At 36.6% G+C, this 25,381-nt stretch overlaps 1 protein-coding gene across 1 annotated transcript in view; it reads right to left on the minus strand.

Moving 5' to 3' along the window:
* Positions 1-25,381, minus strand: part of LOC105034007 (UPF0613 protein PB24D3.06c) — a 56,295-nt gene that overhangs the window by 15,098 nt on the left and 15,816 nt on the right. The window contains exons 3-6 of the mRNA XM_010909030.3: positions 13,819-13,924; positions 10,657-10,749; positions 10,491-10,556; positions 3,779-3,924 (exon numbers count right to left, since the gene is read on the minus strand). Coding sequence (XP_010907332.2) covers positions 3,779-3,924; positions 10,491-10,556; positions 10,657-10,749; positions 13,819-13,924 — 411 coding nt within the window. The remainder of the gene's footprint in view (positions 1-3,778; positions 3,925-10,490; positions 10,557-10,656; positions 10,750-13,818; positions 13,925-25,381) is intronic.

Here is a 25,381-nt window from a genome sequence, read left to right on the forward strand (position 1 = left end):
CCTTATGGATCAAATTTTGCTACTGATATATTTGGATGGACCCCTCCACAGCCATACCATCATCTCAAGGATATCTTTCAGAGTCAGAATTTGAACAAGAGATCTGAGATGTCTTACAATCCAAAAAGGATACCTTGTAGGATGAATATCAGGATTACAGTCCTACTTAGAGGGATGGACTGATGTTCCTCCAAAATATGCGGATGATCCAGATATTTACGAGCGACAGACACTCGACGAGATATTAGATCAGCACCTAAGGTTACGATATTATTCTTGATAATTTGTACTTTAGATATATTTAATGCATTATTTTAATCTTTTATTTTTTTTTGGATGGTAGAGTTGTTATATAACATAAATAAACATTAATTTGGATATAAATTAATTTAAAATTTATTAAAAAAATTATTTAAAATCAAATTCAATTGAAAACTAAAAAAATTGTGGCGTACCGATACGAAACTAATACGCCACAACATACCGACACCCGTTACGGTATGCGGTACCACACAAGAACCAATACGGGCCTCAGTACCGGTTCCTGAAATCTTGAACACCTCTTTCATCATTTTCAGACTAAGGATTTGGGTCGTCTGAAATATTTTTTCGATATTGTGGCTCAGTCTACTGATGGTGTTGTAATCTCATAGAGAAAGTACGCACTTGACATACTAGAAGAAACTGACCTGATAGATTGCCCACCTATTGATACACCCATGGATCCAAATGTCAAACTTCTACTTGGATAAAGAGAGCCACTATCAGACCCTCGACGGTATCTAAGGCTTGTTGGAAAATTGAATTATCTTACTATCACTCGACCAGATATCTCTTCTGCTGTAAGTGTTTATAGTCAGTTCCTACAAACTCCATGTAACAGTCACTGGGATGCCGTGATTCGCATTCTCAGTTATATTAAAGAAGCACCAAGCCAAGGACTCTTATATGAAGATAAAGGGTATATCCGGGTGATTGATTATACAGATGCGGATTAGGCAAGATCTTCCTCTGATAGGCAGTCAACATCAGGATACTGTGCTTTTATTGGAGGTAATCTAGTATCTTGAAAAAGTAAGAAACAAGATGTTGTGGCTAGATCAAATGCAAAAGCAGAATATCGAGCTATGGCATGGGCCACATGTAAACTCATATGGCTAAAGCAACTACTCCAGGAATTAAAGTTTGGTGAAGTCAAACAGATGCAGCTGATATGTGATAATCAAACAGCCCTCCACATTGTCTCCAATTCAGTTTTTCATAATGGAACCAAACATATAGAAGTCGACTGTCACTTTATTAGAGAAAAGATTGTTTCAGGAATTATTGCCACTAATTTTGTTAACTCAAATGACCAACTAGCAGATATATTCATTAAATCTCTCAGAGGTCCTCGAATCAGCAACATATGTAACAAGTTGGTGCATATAACATATATGCTCCAACTTAAGGAGTGTTGAAATATTATTATATTTGAAAAGTTATATTTAGAAAGCATGACAATTCTCATATTGGATATTTGGAAAGTATGATAATTCCTCCATAGGAAAGTATATCAATTTCTCCATCAACTCCACCATCCTTGATTTTGTATCATTTAAATTTTTTTCTTTATTTGTTTCCCACAATCATGGGATTGTATCTTTTCTTTATTTATTTCTCACAATGATGCAACAGATGAATAAGCTTCACCTTTTCTCATTTGACACATTTGAATAAAGAGCTATATCTCAGTTGTTGCACTTCATGTAAGAAAGAAGAAGGCTTGGATGGCCTGCTCAATTTGATTATGGTGAAATTTTGGTGAATCGCTAGCTCCCATGGTCATAGGTGTCATTATTACTTTCAGGCATTTAACACAAGGTAATTATAGGATTCACAGCCGCGCTACCAGGCCTTTCCGTGGTGCCAAATTTTATTTGGCAAATGCACTGCATGCACAAGGTAATTAACAAATGTGGGAAGTACATTGATTGCATCAGAATAGAGTATTATCAACCAGTGACTTAAGTACCATACTGCTAAGGTACCTATACCCGTATGCCCCTTGGTACTGACCTGTACTGACGCATGCTACATCACCTCTTATTTGTTATGCCAACACCAAGAGGCATACTACATGTTGGTAGCATATCATACCCTACCAGCAAGGTAGAGGCACTGCTACCAGGATTTCAAACCTTTAAGAGAACAAGCAAGGATAAAAGTGCTAGACTATATTGTACCAAGGTTTCAAGATTCAGCCAAAAAGGATCAGTCCCAGCAATGGACAATCTGAAACCAAGTCAATTTTTTGGGATTCAGCTAGTTTTGGCGAAAGGAATGAAAACCAATAAAATCGCTTTTAATTTTTGATAAGGGCTTAATACAGCAGAACAGGATACAATTCAGTGGAAGCCAGTGCTAGTGAAAACACAATTGATCAACGAATACATGAAATGCAATTATAGGGTTTGATCTCAGTAAAACAAAAGAAGGCTTTAAAGAATAAAGGATAAAAATCAGCATAAAAAGTATAAGTATGTGGAACTCAATTTTAGTGAAAATAGGAACGAGCATAAGGCCGCAGGCCCCCAGCAAGAATTTAGGGCAATAGATACCACTGAGTGATCAGTTTCTTATCTTAGGATCTATTATTATACATAACAATGGAGAGACATATGAAGACATAAGCAATAGATTTAAAGCTGGTTGGATGAAGCACAGAGAAGCTTCTATGGTAAACATGATTGACGCATACTTTGGCGACCTAAAGTAACCAAAAAAAAAAAAAAAAGAAAAGAAATCTTTCAAACGAGGGTTTGTTGTATGGCTTAGAATGTTACACGATAAAGATGGTCCCACAAAACAAGTTGGATGTAACAGGAGCATGAGAATGTCGAAATGGTTGTATGGTTTATGTTCTTATTTCAGCAATTGGTGATGTGAATGATTTCTCAGGTGACTGGTAAAAGAAAGGTTATGTCCAGCAACCTAACATTTATGTGGCAAAAAAAGGAAATATAAAGTTTTTTGACGCTTCCTCTGAGTGCACCACTCAAGTTGACATGCTAAGCCCTTCAATTAAAATGCTAAATAAAATAAAAACAAGCAAGCATTAAGATAACTTAAGCATGCATCGAGACAGAAGATTGTTGTGACAACAGTTACTAATTTTAGTTTGATATTTGAATTAGAAATTTTTACTAAAATTAAATTTCACTATATATTTTTTGTGGTTCGAACCATCAACTTCATATAAAGGTTTAACAATTCTTTATTTTTGAAATAACTCGGCAATATTTTAAAAAAGCACAACAGATGCATTCCCACACAGACACATATAGATCAGCTGTTAGCCAGCTAGCATGTTCTACAAACCTCAGAATGAATGTATAAAATCCACAGCCATAGGAATAACAAGATAAAGGCATTAAACATTAGCGATGCTCAGATGGAATCATAAGAGCTGGTAGATATTACATTACATGATTTGGTTATCTCAAGCACCAAAACACAAGTAGAGGATAATCAGCTGACGACCATGGACCTTTAATAGAATACCATAAACAATAGTGGAAAATAAAGAAGATTTTAGAGCAAGCTATTTTAATATGCAAATCTACATGAAAGGCTACAAGCCTACAACTTAAAGATGGAAATCCTCTTGAAACTAAAGGGTCGACAGAATTTGATTATTCATGCATAAATGAGCTTATATGATTTAAAGAGAAAAACGTTAGCACAATCATGTAGAGTACAAGCATACATTAAACAATGGAACTGCTGTGTTGTTCACCTGTAGGCAGTGATTGGAGCATCTGGGTTTGCGTCCCTGGGCATTAATTCCATTCCCCTACCTTCAGTTATCATGTTTGCTGCCAAGTCTATCATTGCAGCAGTTTCAGGAAGAGTTGCTCTGTATTCCCGGTCACTAACTGGGGCCTGATCAGTCACTCATGTCAAAGTAAGCATATGAGATAATAAAAGATCATTATAAGTCCTGTTTTGTCAAGCATACATTCCTCATAGAATCTATGCAATTCGAACAACTCATGAACTTACAAATAAAAGAAAAGGGGAAAAAGGGTGGAAGCTAGTAATGGTTAATGTGTTTAATCATAGAAGTCATATGCCTGGTATGGAGGATAGAAACCATTTAGAAGCAAAAGGGAAGTCCATCAACCTTGAATTCAATATTGTTTAGAAAGTATATTTTGTCATTGAAAGGTGTATAACGGATTTGTCCTCAGCTGTAAAAGTAAAATACTCATAAATTATCTGTCACTAGTGGACCTTCACAAGCACGATGTTTGGTAACATATCATTGTAGCAGCAATAGATATATGATACTAGTGTCTGAATATATGACACTAACCGGAACTTGAATGAATCAAGGTCACCTCAGAAGTTTGAAGAGTATAATCATTAATATAGACATGCTTTAGATGATGAAAAGAATGTTGTCTTTCTCCTATGTTTTATGAATTTCTTACTTTCAGGTTTCTGATTTAAAATAGCCCGGGTTAATTTTGTTCATAATTTCTCAATTTAACCAAAAACACATGAGCAGACATTGGCTGAAATGGCTTCTGAAATCAAGTATTTTGAATTTAAAGAGAAAGATGTGCAACTGACTAGAGAATTGCAGATCATAAGAGGCTTTACATCCAATTAATGGCTCTTGTAGATTGGGAATTTTTCTTGTATTCAATGAATGGAAAAATACACATATATACACAAGTATTCCTGCAACCTAATTAGGAACTAATTAGGGAATAAATCCCTATAACTATGCTAACTAAATAGGAATACAATATTTATAGTTGACTTTCCATAACACTCCGCCTCAAGTTGGAGCATAAATGTTAATCATGCCAAAGTTGTTACAAATGTAGTCAACCCGAGCTCCATTTAGAGCTTTTGAAAAGATATCTCCTAACTGTTCTTCAGTCTTAATGTGTCCTGTTGAGATAATCTTCTTTTGAATCTTTTCACGAACAAAGTGACAGTCAATCTCAATATGTTTAGTTTGTTCATAAAACACAAGATTAGAAGCAATATGAAGAGCAGCTTGATTATCACACCACAACTTGGCAGGTAGTGAAGTTTTAAGACCAACCTCATCTAACTGATGTATCCACATTACTTCACACACGGATTGTGCCATAGCTCGATATTCTGATTCAGCACTAGAATGAGAGACCACACTCTGCTTCTTACTCCTCCATGATACCAAGTTTCCTCCAACAAAAACACAATATCCTGTAGTTGATCTCCTGTCAACCTTTAAACCCGCCCAGTCAGCATCTGAAAAGCATTCAATATTCGAATGTCCATAATTACTCTACAAGAGACCACGTCCAGAGGCTCCCTTCAAGTAACATAAAATGTCCCAAAGCTTCTCAATGGACAATAGTAGGAGATGACATAAACTTACTACACTTACAGAGTATGCAATATCAAGACGAGTCACTGTAAGATAGTTCAACTTGCCAACCAATCTCCTATACATCTAAGGATTTTCAAATAACTCACCATCCCCTGCTCTAAGTTGGAGATTAGGAGTCATCGATGCACTGCAAGGCTTAGCACCTAATTTTTCTATTTCTGCCAATAAGTCAAGGACATACTTCCTCTGAGATAAAAAGATACATTTCTTACATCTTGTAACTTCAATGCCCAAAAAATATTTTAACACACCCAAGTCTTTTGTTTGAAACTGAGTTTGGAGGAAGGATTTGAGAGATGAGATGCCTGTAGAGTCACTACCTGCGATGATATTATCATCCACATAAACCACTAGCCAGATTAGGCCAACCTCAGAATGCCTATAAAACACCGAATAATCAGACTTACTCTTTCACATACCAAACTCCTGTACCACCTGATTAAATCTCCCAAACCAAACCCGAGGAGTATGTTTCAAGCCATAAAGAGATATCCGAAGCCTACAAACTTTACCCAACTCCCCTTGAGCAACAAAACCAGATGGTTTCTCCATATAAACCTCCTTTTGTAGATCACCATAAAAAAAAGGCATTCTTGATATCCAGTTGGTATAAAGGCCAATCGTAGGTGGGTGCCAAAGAGATGAACAAGCGAACAGAAGCAAATTTGACCACAGGAGAGAAGGTGTCAGAGTAATCAACCCCATAAATCTGAGCATACCCTTTGGCTACGAGACGAGCCTTTAAACGAGCCACAGAACCATCTGGATGGACCTTCACTGCAAACGCCCATTTACAACCAATGGCTTTCTTCTCTGGGGGCAAAGGCACCAGTTCCCAAGTACCATTAGCATCTGAAGCTACCATTTCCTCTTCCAATAGCAGCACGCCAGCCAGGATGTGACAATGCCTTAACAACAGTTTTAGGTATGGAAATAGATTCCAGGGAAGTAATAAAAAAACGAAAAGAAGATAAATGATCATAAGAGACAAAAGAGAAGATAGGATAAGTACATTGATGTTTACCTTTGCGAAGAGCAATGGGAAGGTCTAAGTCAGAATCGCGATCATTGGTGGTGACTGGATCCTTCGATGAAGAAGCTAGTGGAGGGCATGAGTCAGGAGTCGCTAACCTGCGAGAATAAAGATGAACAATAGGAGGTCGAACAGTTACTGGAATAGATGGATCACGAGGGATCTGAGGATTTTGAGTACTGGGCATGTGTTTGACAGTGTAGACCAAGAGATCATCTTCCTCTCCCTGACTTTCATAAATGAAAGAGGGAGAAAAAAATGGAGTAAACTCAAAGAATGTAACATTTGCAGATACAAAGTAATGATTAAGGATTGGAGAGAAACATCTATACCCTTTCTGAACTCGAGAATACCCAAGGAAGACACACTTCAGAGACTTTGGATCCAATTTAGTTACCTGGGGACGAACATCTCTCACAAAGCAAGTACTACCAAATATACGAGGTTCAATGAGAAACAAAGATTTAGATGGAAATAAAACAGCACAAGGAATGTCACCATTAAGGATAGAAGAAGGCATACGATTGATCAAAAAATAGACCATAGAAACTGCATCAACCCAAAATTGTTTAGGAACCTTCATTTAAAAAAGAAGTGCTCTAGCTACCTCAAGGAGATGCCGGTTCTTCCTTTCAGCAACTCCATTTTGGGATGGAGCATCAGCATATGAGAACTAATAAAGAATACCATTCTGTGACATAATTTTAAAAATTTTCTGAAAAATATTCTTTGGCATTATCACTTTGCAATATACGCACAAAAACATTAAATTGTGTTTTAATTTCAGCATAAAAAAATAAAAAATAAAAAATAATTCTGAACGATTCTTCATTAAATATAACCTAGTATGAAAGTAATCATCAACAAAGGTAACAAAATACTTGAATCCAGACTTGAAAACAATAGGACATGGACCCCAAACATCATAATGAACTTACTCAAAAGGGGACAATGCTCGTTTACTGACTCGAGACACTGAAGGTAAACGATGATGTTTGGCAAATTGACACGACTCACATTCTAAAACAGATAAAGACTGAAACTGTGGACATAACTTCTTTAAAATAGACAAGGAAGGATGTCCCAACCAACAATGGACTTCAAAAGGAGTTAAGGTACTAAAGCAAGCAAGAGACTGCGACACCTATTTGTCAAGGATATAAAGACCAACCGACTCACGACCTCTAATGATAATCTACTTCGTCATAAGATCCTGAAATACACAACGATTAGGGAAAAATGAGACAACAATTTAGGGCACAAGTTAGTTTACTAACAGACAGTAAATTGAAAGTGAACTTCGTTAAGCACAAAACAGATGACAAAGAGATTGATGATGTTGGGTGTGCAATTCCAAAACCTATGACACAAGAAGTAGACCCATCAACGTAACATTAGAAGAAATTGTATGAGATTGGAAGGCAGATAAAAGGCTAGAATTACCTGTCATATGGTCTGTAGCGCCAGAATTAATGACCCATTTTGAAGAGGAAGACACAAGGCATGTAGTGGATTTACCTGACTCGGTGATAGTAGTGACAAAAGAATTGGTAGATTTTAAAAATGCTTTATATTGGAAGAACTATGCAAACTCTTCTGCAGACACTTGAACAGTTTTCTCAAAGGATGAGGCTACTGGAGACTCCTCAACTGCCACATTTGCCATCTGAGATCGTTGAGATTTGTTCTGAAGTTTCCAACATGAGCGTTTTGTATGCCCAGGCTCATGATAGTAGTAACAAATAGTTCCTCCTGAATCACGATTGGGGCCAACCTCTCCACTTCGCTGATTACTCCTATTACCATACGCCCCTCCACTATTTCCTCTATTATTTTGTTGTCCAGTACATTGCGACTGACAAGAGCACCACTAACAGGTTGAGAAAATTGAGAATTTTCTGTACAGAGCACTCGGATAAAAGTATCATACAAAGAAAAAATCTCAGAACTAGAAAAGATCTGAGATTTGACAGTTTCAAATTCTAAAGGAAGACCAGCCAGAAAACTCATCACAGTCATTTGCTCTCATTGGGCCTGCTGAACTTTCACATCAAGACTAAAGGGCAATAAAACATTAAGTTCCTCATATACTCTTTTAAAATCCAAAATAAGACGTAAGAGTCTTATCTTGTTTCTCTGCATGATAGAAAGCCTTGCACACATCATAAATACAGGAAATATTCCCTTTGCCAAAGTACAAAAAATCTAAATAGTCCATCAATTGCTTAACAAACTCACGGTGATTAATTAGACTAATTACCTCACTGTGAATAGAATTCCAAAGTGGTAAAAACAATCGAGCATCCTCCCTTAGCCAGTTTTGTCTTGTATCATCGCTAGGTGGATCATTCGTGAGGTGATCATCTTTATCAATACTGTGCATGTAAATACGAACCGTTTTGCTCCACTCCAGATAATTGGAGCCATTAAGCTTATGTTCCGTGATCTTAGTCATCATCGGAATCGCATCAGCAATTACTGCCTTGTTCTCATCCACAGTAGATTTAGTCTCAGCCATAATGTCTGACAGAATCTGATGAAAAGAGGGTTGCAGCAATATCCAATTTCGAAGTACCCACAAGAACACACCAATACCCAAGACAACTCACAGAGCTTCACTAATCGGTGCAAGGCAACGTCGGGGAAGAAGCCGGAGAACAAGCCGACGTCGGACGCACCCTCACTCACCAGCGCGTGGGGCAGCGCTGAACATAGGAGTGGCGTGTGAAGTCCACTCGCCGGGAATCCGATGACCGAATTCAGGAGACTGGCCGATCGGCAGTCAGGCAACCTACTCTGATACCATCTAGATTGGGAATTTTTCTTGTATTCAATAGAAGAATACACATATATATACAAGTATTCCTGCAACCTAATTTGGAACTAATTAGGGAATAAATCCCTATAACCATACTAACTAAATAGGAGTACAATATTTACAGTTGACTTTCCATAATAGCTCTTAAATGATGCACAATGTAAGAAGATCTACAGGCATTTTTACCCATCAAATCAAGAAACATCGGTTTGAGACTGGGGTACGGTTCAACAAAAGAAGAGGAGATACTAATTTTTTTTCTCTGCACACAATGTGCTTAGTTGCCTTTGTTGGTTCTCTTTCAGGGCACCAAACAGTTTCACTTCAGATAAAGGTGGCAGAATGACTGGCTAATGAGAGGATGAGACAGTCAGTCCTGGTTGAAGGCTTCTACTTTGATTAAGGGACAGCTTGTGTTGACCGGACATGTGATAACAGGTCTTCTTAATCTGATTCTTGATCATCCACATGGAAGAGAATCTGATCCTGAGGCTTCAATGACAAGGTTCAGAGGGTGCTTTTCCTATGAGCAGTTATTGATGAAGCTTGTATAAGGAGATTTTGACTTAAGAGGCGGGAAATTTAATATATGGACTTATGGAGAACTTCTTGAAGATAAAATATCCAGCATCCTTCTCCTGGAATCAGGCCCTAACAGTTCTTTTGTTGACAAGGAAGGCTGCAACAGAAACCTACACAGACTTTTTAACAATATCAGCTGCCTGCCACCACATCAGTTTGTTGAGAAATGTAATTCGAGCACTCAGGTGACACCCTATAGCTTTTTGTTGGATGATCTGAATTGAAGAATTGCCAAATCATTTTAAAGGAATTCTAGGATAAAGAAGAATATTTGAGCATGTCCAAAAGCCAAGAAAAGCATCACTATGGAGCTATAAGGCTCTTTCGGCTTTCTTCATGTTGTATTCCATGCTCTTTTGTGCTCCAAACTGGGACAACCTCCTAGGGGAATCAGTCGGGAGAATTATCAGCCTAAGTCAATTCTTGTTTGGTTAATTTTTAGTATTCTCACACAAATCATTTCCTCTGTGTGGTTCTGCATTTTTAAGTTTGGGGACAGAATTTGGCATGGGGGGGAGATTAAGCTTATGTAACCTCCCTGAACCTTAAAAATTTTCTAACTTAAAAACATTTTCAATGCACATAAAGCTATAAATGTAGAAAACACATCATAAATAAGAAAATACCTGTAAAATGACTCCACGAACTGCTCTAGAGCATGCAAAATTTGTACGCATATAATGCACGATATCCTGTGTAAGTGTTCATGGTTCAATTTAACATACTTGACACATGCCTGGATAGTAAGACAAGCTAAGCTTCAAGTAAATGTTTGTATTTTACATATACAACCTGGCAACCAGTACTGTGCCCAAGCAGCACAACACCCTCTGAGTTTTCCTTATTTATTAAGTAACTAATAAGCTGATCTATCTCCAATGAGTCCTTCAATACAGAATTAGAATATAGAGTTAGATCAACAACATACGCAAGTGAAGAAAGAAAGAAAAAAAGAAAATACAAATGATATATGCTACTAGAATCTAAATTTACTTTATGTTTTAATCAATAGTCATGTTACTCAAGAAACAGTGCTTGCTCATGTCAACTTCATATTATATCGCATTAAATGTAGTAGAAAGTTTAGCAGCAACTCGAAGTTTGAATACAGATGGTACATGCTTGGAAGTGTATCTGTTACCAGGCTTCATCCGTGAATTTTATGATATGTTAGTTTCTTGATCTTTAAAGTCTAGAGTAAAATAGTTAGGTCAAAGACATACTGTTCATGCTGGCAAAGAAAAGAAAAATGTTTCCTATCTGAACATCTTATCTATATATGATTATCAATCAGTGATAGCAAAAATGCATCAAAACCTAACTGTAACTTTGTATCAGGAACAACCAAGATTCAACTCTAGTCACAAACTTCCGAAGTTTCTAGAAAATTTATTAATGACTAACTGAAACCTTTATCAGAGGTCTGACCCAAACTTCATCATGAATGCAGTATTTTCCGTATGTTTTTATACATAAATTAATTTTAATTAATACTCCATATTGTTTTCTAAAATTCTATAGATTTTATTGTATACCAACACTCATATCAAATGTTCCTCAAACCCTTCAGGCTTCAACATCTTTTTCTTCCTGAATATTTTGAGCTCCAGCATCATCAAGTTTTTCACAGAACTTTATTGCGAAGTTAAGATAATAACCTAACTCTTTAGACATGTTTTGAAGTTTTCTACAATTTGTTTTTCAACAATTTCTTACCCTTGACCAATTTAACCATACATGCTTAGATTAAAAGATTTGCCAGATCAACCAAAAAACTAAATTCAGAAAGAATACATTGTCTCTCTGTCAATCTACTTCCTCTGTTGGCATTGAAGATCTCCTGTACAAAAGTGGGAATTTACGACTCCTTTAATGGAGGATGATGAAACAAGAAACATAGGAAAGTCACAGTAAGAAAAGGAGGAAGATCAAGTGGAAGTCCTCTATTTTGTGATGTACATACACTTCTTTTGGTAATGATGGAATATCTAAAATATGACGAGGGCAGTGAACAAACAGATTCCAGTGCACAATAATCCATGCAAGCCCTTTGCCAGTTTGCCCTTAGATGCAGCAATGGGTAATATTTAATTTAAAGATAAATTCTTGATTTGTGAAGAAAAGAGAAAGGAAGAATTACAATGAAGAAAGCTGACTGAGATGATTGGAGTAATGTCAAATAGATGTAAAGTGATATCAAAGAACGAAGAGAAACTAGGGAATAGGTTTTTGCACAGAGGGAGGGGAACATCAGAGACTCCTAAGTCATGGTTGCTCAGAAGGGAGAAGACCTAAAATATTTAATCTTCAATGCAAGTAAAATATCAAGTCTCCACCCTTCGCAGCCCAATTATGCTTCTTACATCATGCTTAATTCAATAGGAAAATGAAGTCCTAAACATATCGAGACCTTTGACCGAAATTTAAATTAATTCTATTTTACTTGTGAACTCTTCAATCAAATTAATTCCATTTTGCTTTTGAAACCAAGTAGAGTTTCACTACAAACCCACTACTGAAAAGAAAACATCTCTGCCACCTGGAGGCCTTCTAACACAAGCATTCCACCAGCATGACTCCAAGTTTTCAGCATTATGCACCTGATGATGTTGCAACATTAATATATTCTCCTAGACACCGGTTGAGATCATCAGATATTCATTTTGAACTCTTTTAAATAACTCCAACAGCACTAGCTTCCTTTTTGCTGCTGCTTACTGCAACCATTGCTTCCTGATGTTCTTGTTGGACTATGGCTGCTGCACTTGCAGCATGACTTCTGCCAACTAAATTGCATCATAACTCATAAGATTCCAAACCAAGAAAATCATCATAGAAATTTCACTTTGGATGACCTCTAAAGTCTAAATTCATAATCCTAGCACAAGATATGAACCTCTTAATTGTTATAAATATTATTACTTCATTCCAATGGTCTGAAGAAGAAAATTTTATTGTGTCATACTTGTGTAATATTTACATCGGTCATGTTCAATAAATTTAATGAGGTTGCATCCCTATTAATAGAACAGAGTTTAAAGTTAACATGTAAAGAAAGTATTTAGGAGTTATGATTATTTTGGTGCAAACCCTCCCTGAGGTAAACAAATAAAGTAACTAAAATTTGACCTATGGCTGCCTTCATCAACAGCATCTAGCAAAAATACCCACAATGAATAATAAATTAAAAAGCCCCATGGGATGCCATCAAGAGGGTTTTCAAAAATTTAATCAGCATGATAGTGTTTCTGCAATTTCTCAGAATATGTTGGAGCATCATTAGCAATAAGTTTAATCTTGTTATCAGGAAATAAGCAATGATTTATCCTCACCACATAAGCATAGTTCTCTTTGAATTAAAATGCTTAGAAATGACTAGGACTAATTGCCAACAAATTTATTATGTCTAATATCCATAGCCATCAATTTGAGAACTGTTGGAATTTTTTAAACATTCACAAATATTTTAGACCTCAATAAAAATTACCATGAAAAAATACTTGGCAGATGTGACAAATGGAATATTATATTCTTACACCTCTCCTAATTTTTCCCAACTATATCAACTACACCATTCATGTGCTCTGTTCAGTTTAACTCACTTATCTTACACTTTTGCCAAATTATGTGTAATGAATCAACCATAATACAAACATTTTTGCTACATTCAACTTTTTGATAGGTCTGACCCATGGTTTTGATCATCTAAGACAGTAAGAAATGATGCCACTTTTTAAAGAATCCCTCTAAATTAACCTAATTAAAATCTTTAACTCTGTCAACTTATTCTGATTTGCTTAGCAAAAAGTCTAATGGAGAAACTTGTGCAAGGAGTATATAATATTAGATTTGTCTTGCTATTTATTGCTAGCCTAGTCAAATGAAGAAAATTTTAGGTTAAAAAATTGAATAGTAATTATAGACAATATCAGTGGTCAACTTAAGAAATTATACTTGTTCTAAGCTGGAAGTGCCATATCCAACGTAGGACGAAGAGAGCAAAGGTTGCACCAAGGACCATTTCTCATTCTCCAAAGCAATTGACAAAGGTTCCAAATACCTGCCAAACAGTGAAAATTCTAAATAATAGAAGGAAATTACATCAATAAGAAGTTAGTTTGAATTTACATCTAGAAATATGCATGTGCATCTTCATCCAATAATAAAAAGGAAAAAATTGATCCAAGGAAATTTCTTTAGGAAAATTGCATAGTTAAAACCTTTAGAGTCAGAATTCATTGATCAAAATCCAAAGTCAAATCTACTTTAGAGGAAGACTGATAATTTAAATTTTAGGAAGTACACCTGTTTTAGGTTACGCAACACCAATTTATCCAAGCCTGCACGGTTCAACATGATTGTGGGAATTTTTCAGATTTCAGTCAGGTAAGAACTGGATAATGAAAATATTAGATAATTAAACTGGTAAAATAACATGCGATACATCTTAGAGTCGACCCAGCCAACGTGGTACAACCGACCACTCGGAGCCTAACATGAATCAGCCACGAAGTCCTCACCTCGGATAATCAGCTCCTGCCATATGGCCACTCCTAGAAGCATACAGAGATGCCTGAATCTCCCCCACTCAGTTATAGCTGGCCCACAATGACAGAATGGCCTCCATGACCGTGAGATCCATATCTCACCATATCTCCTAGGCATGCGTGCAGTTATCCTCAACCGCCTCCCTCACATGTCCCAAGATTTCAATCGTAATAGGCTCCAATACTCGCATATATAAACTCCTCTCTGAGGTGCTCAAATAGGTGGAACAAAGTATGATCCAACTCTAAGTCAAGTCTCTATTCTGTACAAAGGAATGGAGTCCCTCTCTCCCTTCTTTCATATGGACAAACTAACAAAGACTCTAGATCTTATGGTTTGCCATACCACTCCTTACCGCCTGATATGGGATGTACCATACCATACCAATACCGTACCAATATGGTGTCTCATGCTGTACAGACACTCAGTATGCTATCTAATACCATACCGAATCACGTATCGAAACTGTAATAGGATGATACCAGCATGGGGTTCAATACTAAGATAGCGCACATTGCTAAATCTCCTTCTATCTCTGTCTTCTTCTACTTGGAACCTCTATTCCTCTGAGATAGTTTGACTTAGGCATCGAAGCATCCCTTACTGAGAAACCCCGACAAGTGGACTTCCTCTGCTTATGATATTTCAAGGTGCTCTCAAGTGTTGAAAAGAAGATCCGGCCATCATCAACTGTATCAAAATCTCCGGCCAGCTACCCAGGTCCCTGAATAGCTCCCTTCGGCTTTGCAGCTTATCAGCCTGAGCCAAATCAATCCTCAACGCCAACAACATGTAATCAAAAAACATGTAAAGTGTAATCCTATCATGTGATGCCTCTCATTTTTCAAACATAAAAAAATAAAATAAAATAAAAATAAGTACATAAATGTGCTTGTAGCATAAATTATTGCTTACAGCTATGGAGGAATAGAAACTCAAACTATGGCACTAGACAAGAATTTGTTGACCTATTGTCTTGCAGAAATCAGATTATTCAGCAGTCCTTTGATGGGAAGAAAGAAAGGAGATAGAGCTGGTAAAATAATGCACATACTACCATTAGAAGGGGAGAGAAAGAAGGAGAGGAGCTAGAAATTGAGATGGTTGCATGTTTGTATGAGCAAGTTGTGCACTTGATGGACTATATTGGAAAAAGAAAGTTATGTGGGACTAATGAAAGTATTCCTACGTAGGTTGGTAATAATAACCTTGCATTCATTTAAATACCATGACTAAATATCATAACAAATTATCAAAATAGATCTCAAAAGCACCACAAGTTGGAGGTCTAGATTTTATAGCATCCAAGCTTGATGGCTATGTTGCATGGACTCCAGTATTGGGTGTTGATGGGTCTCTCAAGTGCTTTAGCCATATATTATTAAGAAGTTCCTATTGTGGACTCATGCCCAAATGTTGTAACTATATGCCCAATCCCAAGGTACTTCTAGGCAAGTTTTTAAAACCCATGAGATAGAGGCATCCTAGTTTGTCCATTGAATGGGACACCCCGCACCCACCCCACCCTCGTAGCCGTCTCAATCAAGCATCCTCATACTTGCTTGGGACACCGTTTCATTTTTTTTAATCTTTTTCTTAACTTATTTGTGAAATTTTACTATTTTACTTATTTTTAAACATATGTGAACTTTAAAAGTAATTTATTTAAGGTAAATAGGAGTGCTCTAAGTCTAAGGTGAGAAGCTATGTAATTATTTGAATACTGACTGTTAGAATCTCACGAATCTCAAGTAAATCTAATAGAATAAGCTAAAACCATATTGATCTCATAGAATTAAGCCAAAAAGGATAGAATTAAGCCAAAAAGGATAGAATCAAGCCAAAATCTTGACAATCAAGAGTCAACTATGATCTCGGCAAATAAAAAAATCTATCAAAAAAATTTATCGCAACCAACAGTACTATCTTTGAATATTCTCCTCTGAATTCTCTCCTCTTATTGTATATATTCTATAATTATTTACTATTTTTGTACAGCCACACTTATCACTTTGTATAGTCATACTTACCATTTTTTGTGGATCATTGTATTTAAATATTGACCCATACTTGGAGGAAAAAAATAAGATTGTATTTTTCCTCACGATATCAAGGCTCTCATCCTTGGGCCTTTTCTTTTTCGTCAACCTTCATTGTTGAGTTAGCGATCTTCATCGCCGATTGTTCTTGGTCGTGCCTTTATTGGCGATCAGACCTTCCTCAGTTACCACTGCCTTTGCCATTCATATCCGGTTGTTTCTTCTCTTGATTTTTTTTGTTTCTTCAATCTTCTGAAAATATCGAAAACCTCTGAAACTGTGGCTAGTAATTCTGCTGGACCAACTTTTGGATCTTTACCGAATGGACCAAATGGAGAGCTCCAAAATATAAATCCTTCATATCGGCTTGATGGGAAGAATTATCTCCAATGGTCGCAGATTGTTAAGACATTCCTCAAGAAGAGAGGAAAACTTTGTCATTTGAACGAGGCTGGACCTAGTGTTGATGATCCAAAGTTTTCCGCGTGGGATGAGGAAGACTCGATGATCATATCCTGATTATGGAATTCAATGCAATCTGATATCAATAAGAACTGTATGTTTCTCTTACTGCTAGAGATATATGGGAAACGGTTCGTCAAACATACTCTAAGATGCAGGATGCCGCTGTAATCAATACGATCAAGATGAAAATTTTAATCACCAAGCAAAGTATTCTTTCGGTTACGGAATATTATAACTTGATGAATGATTTTTGGCTTGAATTAAACCATTATCAAGATATTAAGATACTATGCAGTAAAGATACCAAAGTTCTTTTGGGTTTGGTAGAACGAGATCGAATTTTTGAATTTCTTGCGGGACTTAATATAGAGTTTGATCAAGTTAGGATTCAGATTCTTGGGAAAAAATGGCTGCCATCATTGAATGAAGTATGCTCTATTATACATGCTGAGAAAATTCGGCGGAGTGTCATGCTGGAATCACAGACTTCCAAAGGCTCAGCTATGGTCTCTACGAAAGCTACGGATGGAGGAAGTCAGTCTAATAACTTTGGACAAGGGCAGGATAACAAAACCATTGATAATCATTCCTCTAAATAGTTCAATCGAGATGGACTCTAGTGCAACTATTGTAAAAAGCCCCGACATATAAAAAAAAATTGTTTCAAATTTTATGGAAAAGCACAAGTCCTTTGTCAGAATGGAGGATTTAAAGGACAGCAGAGAAGTCAGGCCTACTTCAAGAATAAGTTACCTCTCAAGAAAAACCAATCCCTAATAGTGATGAATTCAAAAAATTCAACAAGAAAGAGATTAACAAACTACGAGATTTTCTTAAATCCCTCTCTAATTCATCTAGCTCGTATTCATTGGCTTAATCTGGTACATGCCTTGTTTCTAAAATCTTTAATGCTGACAACTCCACCCACTTTGACTTTTGGATCATAGACTCCGAAGCCATCGATTATATATCACATAACTCCACTAAATTTGAAACTTATAAATCATGTCCATGGAATAAGAAAATTACTGTTACTAATGGTTCTCCCATAACCATTGCAAGTCAGGGCACCATAAATTTGACTCCTTCCCTCTCTCTAAAAAATGTGCTACATGTTCCTAAATTATCCACCAATCTTGTTTCCATTCATCAACTTACCAAAGACTTAAACTGTCAGATAATCTTTTTTCCCAATCATTGTGTCTTTCAGGACCAGGTTATGGGGAGGATGATTGGATTTACTAAAGAACAGAATGGGCTCTATTATCTTGAAGTAATAGTTCTATGAATAAAGATACTCAGTTAAGCCTCTTCTGCTCTTCACGAAGTGCTTCTTCCATTAATTCTAGCTCCTCAAACAAATCTAAAATTTGACTTCACCACTTTCAGCTTGGTCATCCACCTTTTCAGCTGCTCAAGATCATGTTTCCTTTACTTTTCAAAAATGTTGCTGTTAAAAATTTTCATTGTGACACTTGTGAAATTGCTAAATACCATCATGTGTCATTTCCTTTGAGTAATACAAAGTGCTTTCAACCTTTTTCGTTAGTGCATACTGATGTTTGGGGTCCGTCTAAAATTTCTAACTTCACTAGGACTAAGTGGTTTGTGTCTTTTATTGATGACTGTACTAAAACTACATGGCTATATCTAATGAAGGAGAAGTCTGAAGTAAGCAATATTTTTTCTATTTTTCACAAAATAATTAAAACTCAATTCGGAATCTTTATAAAACAAGTTAGATCTGATAATGCAAGAAATTACCTTAATCACTCTCTCTACTTTCTTTCAAAAAAAAAAAATTATCCATGAGTCTTCTTATGTTGACACATTCCAACAAAATGGGATGACTAAGCGAAAAAATAAATACTTACTCAATGTTACCCGAACACTTCTATTTCAATCCAATGTTCCAAAAAGGTTTTGGGAAGAGACGGTCCTAACAATAGCTTACTTGATAAATAGGGTGTTCTCTCATCTCCTATGCAATAAAAGTCTTATTCATATAGTATCAAAACTTCATCTTGAGTTTCATTTTTTCAATAACCTGCTGTTGTGGTTCTAATAATGTGGAGGACATCAATAGTCCCACATCGATTGTGAGTCAAGAGGGAATCGCACTTATAAGGAGAAAAAAAAATTTTCATGTGAGGCACCTTTTAAAGGGCAAAACCGTGAAGTCCATGAGCCAGAATGGATAATACCTCATGTGACGAGCCGAGCTCTTGTCCGCAACAATGGTGCACCAAGTAGGAGTTGAGGTCCGCCTCGATTTTCTAAGACTGAGGCCTGCCACGACTGACTATAGGGCTTCTCAAACTGTACACATCGGAGTCCCCCTTGACTAGGGGACTCTGTTGTGGTTCTAATAATGTGGAAAGCACCAATAGTCCCCCATCGATTGTGAGTCAATGGAGACTCGTGCTTATAAGGAGGAAAAAATTCTTCCCACGTGAGGCGCCTTCTAAAGGGCAAAACTGTGAGACCCATGGGCCAGAGCAAAAATACCTTACGTGACGGACCGAGCCCTTGTCCGCAACACCTACCATTTAGAGTGTTTGTTTGTGTCTCCTATGTCCATGTTCACCAACAAAATAAGGACAAACTCGATCCTAAAGCTTTAAAGTATATGTTTATGGGTACTCAAATACCAAAAAGGGCCACAAATGTTATCATCCTTCAACCTGAAAGGTGTTTATCTCCATGGATATCACTTTTAGTGAAACTGAATCATTCTTTCAATCTCCACATTCCTATCTTCAAGAGGAGTTCAAAAGATATGAAATAGGAAGGATTTCTCCTTGGTGATTTTGGTGGTACTCAATTGTCTTCTTCTTTTTCTCAGTTGCCTTCTTTTTCGCCTCAGAGATCATCTCGGTCGTCCTCTGTTTCTTGCCAACCTACATCAAAATCTGACATCACGATCCAGGAAGGGCACCAGCAGCAACCAAACCCGAAACCATCTAAACTACTACAATATTCAAGAAGGAAGAAGCCCATTCCATAATTGATACAAGTCCATGAGTCTGAACCATACTCGGGTAAAGAAACTATTCCCCCTTCTTCCTTTAACAATGAATTTAAACCTAAGAAATATATCCCTCAAGCTTTGGACCTACCAATTACTTTAAGAAAAACCAACAGAAAATGCATCCAACATCCAATTTCACAGTTTGTATCCTTCCATAGACTATCCCCACAATACAGAAGCTTCCTTACTATCCTAAATTTGATTGACGTCCCTAAGACCGTACAAGAGGCACTAAAGGATAAGAATTAGGTACAAGCTATGAAAGAGAAAATGAATACATTAAAAAAAAATAAGACATGGGAGGTTGTTACTCTACCTAAAGAAAACCAACCAGTAGGATGCAAATGGATTTACACATTGAAATATAAAACTAATGGGTCTCTTAAGAGGTACAAAGCTAGATTAGTGGCAAAAAGATATACTCAAACCTATGGGGTGGATTATCAAAAAACCTTTGCCCTTATGGCAAAAATGAATACTGTACATATATTACTATCCCTTGCTACCATATTTAGTTGGTGCCTACAACAATTTGATGTTAAGAATGTGTTTCTATCTGGAGACTTGAAGGAGGAGGTTTTGATGGAGCCACAACTTGGATTTAATAAAAATTTTAGAGTAGATAAGATCTGTCGGTAAAAAAAGCACTGTATAGCTTGAAACAATCTCCTAAAGCATGATTTGAAAGATTTACAAAGACTATATTGAGAATAGGATACAAACAAAGCTAAGGAGACCACACATTGTTTATCAAATATTCAATTAAAGATGAAGTTACATTTCTACTAATATATGTCGATGATATCACTGTGACTGAAAATGATGCAATTAAAAAAAATTCTTCAAAAATATTTGGATCAAGAGTTTGAAATCAAAAAACTTAAGAAGCTGAAGTACTTTCTAAGCATTGAAGTGGCATACTCTAGAAAGGATATTTTCATATCTCCAAGAAAATGTGCTAGACCTTCTTAAAGAAATAAAGAATCTCAACAGCAAGGCAGCAAGCACTCTTATTGATCCGAACCATAGAATAAATAGGACAAAAGGAAGCAACGCAGTTGATAAAGGGAGATATCAAAGACTTATTGGAAGATTAATTTATCTCTCCCATACAAGGCCAGATATAGCTTACTTAGTGAGTGTGATAAGTCAATTCATGCATGATCCGAAAGACGAACACTTGCAAGCAATTTCTAAAATTCTTCACATCTCAAAGCCACACCAGAAAAGAGGATTTTGTTCAAAAAAGAAAAGAACTAACTCTAAAAGCCTACATAGATGCGGAGAATGCAGGATCTCACGTGGATAGAAGATTGACGTCCGGCTATTGCACTTTTCTGGGAGATAATTTGCTGATATAGAGAAGTAAAAAGCAGAATGTAGATGCAAGGTCCAGTGCTGAAGCCGAATTTAGAGCTATTGCTCATGAAATTTGTGAACTTTTGTGGCTGAGGATAATTCTGAATGATCTCAGAATCAAGAGAGAAGGAACTATGAGATTGTACTGTGACAACAAATCTGCTATCAACATTGCACATAATCCTGTTCAACATGACAGAACTAAGCACACTGAAATAGATAGAGATTTCATAAAAGAGAAGTTAAAGAGTGGCTTGATTGGTACTCCTTATTTGCCATCAAATAGTTAGCTGGCTGATATTTTAACTAAGAGATTATCTACAACAAGATTTCAGAAAATTACTAGCAAGTTGAGAATGGAAGACATTTATTTACTAGCTTGAAGGGGAGTATTAGAATCTCATGAATCTCAAGCAAATCTATCAGAATAAGCGCAAATCATATTGCTCTCATAGAATCAAACCAAGAAGGATAGAATCAAGCCAAGATTTCAACAATCAAGGATCAACTATAACCTCGGCAAATAAAAAAATCTATCAAGAGAATTTATCATAACCAGCAATACTATCTTTGAATATTCTCCTCTGATTTTTTTTTTCTTATTGTATATATTCTATAGTTGTTTATTATTTTTGTACAGCGACGCTTACCACTTTTGTAGAATCATACTTACCATTTTTTGTGGGTTATTGTATTTAAATATTGACCCATACTTAGAGAAAAAAATAAGATTGTATTTTTCCTCACTGCTTCTTTATTGATCAATCAATACCAGCTAACATTAATGTACCATATTACTAGGTCAATATTGACTAGGCTATATTAAGACATGCTACTGTCAAATTTCAAAAGGCAAATATGTATGTAAGCTAAGGAGATCTATTTATGCTGGTCCATAATGTGTTGAAATCTTTTGGTTGAATATTCTGGCACTTTCTAGCTTAATATTATCTTGTTCATGTATCTACTTAAAACTGATAATATAATTTTCTTGTGGCCTTCTAAGTTATTGGATCTTCTTCCTTGATTACCAATGACCTCTCATAAACGATACGACACTGAGCTTAGTTGCTATACCAGGCATTTTTACCGTCAGCTTGTTTAAACTTCCAATTTGATGCTGAGGTGCCGCACAAGTGGCCGTGAAGCAAGACTACAATATTATATAACAAAATATATATGACTAAAATCTATTAAGACTATGTATATAATTGTTTTATTATTGCTTAATTTTCTTAAATTGCCATGAGTTTGAAAATATTATTGTTAGAGAGGAGCAAGATTAAAAGAATCTAAATTTTCATGCCTAGGATGGTCCTGGCACTTGCTTGGGATGCCTTCTCTATTTTTTTGATATTCATATTGTTATTTTTAAGAATATAATGTATAATATAATACATATACCCTTTTTCTATATTTTTAATTTTTATGTAATATTATTTTAGGATGGACCTCTTGGGATGCCATTCTTTTATATTTTTAGATTTTATGTGATATTACTTTTTGAGAATATTATATATGCATGTCAGCATGTATATAATATAATATAATAATGTACATATAATATATTCTATTTTCTATATTTTTATTTTTTATCTATTATTTTCAGAAAAATTTGATGCTGAATCTAGGGTCTGAACCTGTGCAAATAGCTTAAATTTCCCCTCCTAGCCACCAAGCTAACCACTAAATAACTAGTACAATTTAAGATTTTAAACTGTTTTAAAGCTAAATCCCAAAAAGATAATAAAAATTTAGTCATCATATCTTGAACCTTCTCCACTCCCTTTTTTTCCTCCTCCTCCTCCTCCCTCTTATTGATCCCTTCCCCTTTTTCTTTTCATCTCCTCATCTCTCCCACTGATCCCTTCTCCTTTTCCTCTCCCCCCCCCCCCCCCCCGCCAACAAAAAAAAAACGGATCAAAGTTGAGGGCAGAGCCATAGGTCAGTCCCATCTAGCGAAGTCCTCGGTTTCAAAGGACCTGGCAGGTTAGTGCATGTCAGGTCTCAGCTTCTGGAGTCCTCAAGTCCTCAATTGCTAACTTATCCTCAAAAGAAGCCAGGACAGTTGTATCAGTGTGCATTCCAGCCAACATGAAGGCAAGACGAGCAGAATGGCTGGCAGATGTATGTTTCGGGGTACCACACCCATCCAAGGTTAGGTCCCATATGTCATGGGATGGCTGGGACATCCCATCCTGCCAAGACTTCAACCCTCACTTCTGGATACCTCAAAAGGGCCCAGGTAACATAACTTCATTAATTTGGTTTTCCATACCTCATATATTCTTGAACAATTTCCCCTTGATCTCTTAACCAAGAACATATGTGACTACTTCCTTGTTTTCCATCAACTCAAGAGATGAAGCAATAGTTTGTCGGGAAAGATTGGATAACTACCAAATAATTATATTTTTGTTGTCTCATTTCCACTTTGTTATGAAAGATTTGGTTATACCAAAAGTCTTGGGTACCTTTTCAATCTGCTGAATGCTGATAATTACATGGAAATGAGGTCTTGTTGGGAACTGTAGAACTGATCAATCACATTCAGAAATATAGGGTATTTGCACACAGCCAACAAGAGATTAATGTGCTTACAAGTAATCGATACCTCTTAGATTCATCTAGAAAGTTCCCATGATCTAACATAAGCTGTCATGTTAACACTTGATACCCTCTCAATCATCAAGAACATTGGAGTCAAGTATTTATTAAACCCTCCTGAAAGTTCTCTTATTTTTTTATAAACGTAAGTTGACCTTCTCAAGAGAATTAGCTACTTAAAATCCTGGAAATTAATTTCAGCCTTCCCCAATATTTAGTGTGGATTGTTTGAATTTTTGAAAATTCACTTTGAATGATCATTAGACTCTTAGCATTCACTAATCAGGATGTCAATTTGATGCAGCAAGGAAGCGAAGAACAAGGCTGCATGTTGCCTTGCTCGGTAGAAGAACCAAGCCTTTAGGAGATAAATTGAAAAGAGTCTTTTTTTTTTTTTTTTTTTGATTGAATGAAAAACCGTGAGTACATCACAGGACCGGACTAGGCCTTATTTATAGAGAAAGCTGTAGCCTACTTGAATTTGAAAAGAAGATAAACTCTAATTAAAAGAAAAGTCATCCTCATCTTGACTCTGGACATAACATGGACCAAATATATTGCTTATTCTGATCTTGAATCTGGACATAATATGGACCAGATACACTCCTTATTCTGATCTTGAATCTGAACATAATATGGATCTGGACATAATATGGACTGGATACACTCCTTTCAAAATTTAAGATAAGATAAACTTCACCATCCAACCCGTCAACTCTTGTGAATATGGTTGAATTTGGATAGGAAGATCTCCTCCGTATGCTCCACGTCAATCCCCTCCACTTGTAAGAAACTCGACCTCGAGTTTGGAACCGGCTCCGGGTATTGAGGTTCATCCGACAGATAGTAGGTGCACATGTCACTAACATTAAATGTCCTGGATATGTCCATGTCCTCAGGCAAGTCAATGACATAGGCATTATCGTTGATCTTTCTCAGCACCTGAAATGGCCCTTGCTTCTTCGGCTTTAGTTTGTTATAAGTGCCCACTGGAAATCTTTCTTTACAAAGAAACACCATCACCATATCACCTACCTCGGAGGTCTTGGGCCTGCGATGCTTGTTGGCTGCTTCCTTGTACTTAGTGTTGGCTTCCTCTAGTCTTTGCTTCACTTTAGCTTGGACAGCTTGCACCTCCTTGGCTAGGTTCTCAACTACAACACTCAGCCCGAGGACCCTGGGTAGATGAACTAAGTCTAAAGCATGTCTGGGAACTTGCATGTAGACAACCAAGAATGGAGCTCTTCCTAAGGCACTGTGCTTGGCGCTACTGTATGCGAACACTGCTTGCACAAGAGCAAAGTCCCACTGCTTTGGCTTTTCTCTACAGATGCTTCGAATAAGGTTGCCCAAAGTTCTATTGAGTGACTCAGTCAGTCCATCTGTCTGGAGAATAAGGTTGTCCAACAGTGATCTTGTTGATGGTTCTACTATCCACATATCCACCAACTTCCATCTTTCTTCGGCA

This window comes from Elaeis guineensis, chromosome 5 (genome assembly GCF_000442705.2).
Source record: "Elaeis guineensis isolate ETL-2024a chromosome 5, EG11, whole genome shotgun sequence".
Taxonomy (NCBI): domain Eukaryota; kingdom Viridiplantae; phylum Streptophyta; class Magnoliopsida; order Arecales; family Arecaceae; genus Elaeis; species Elaeis guineensis.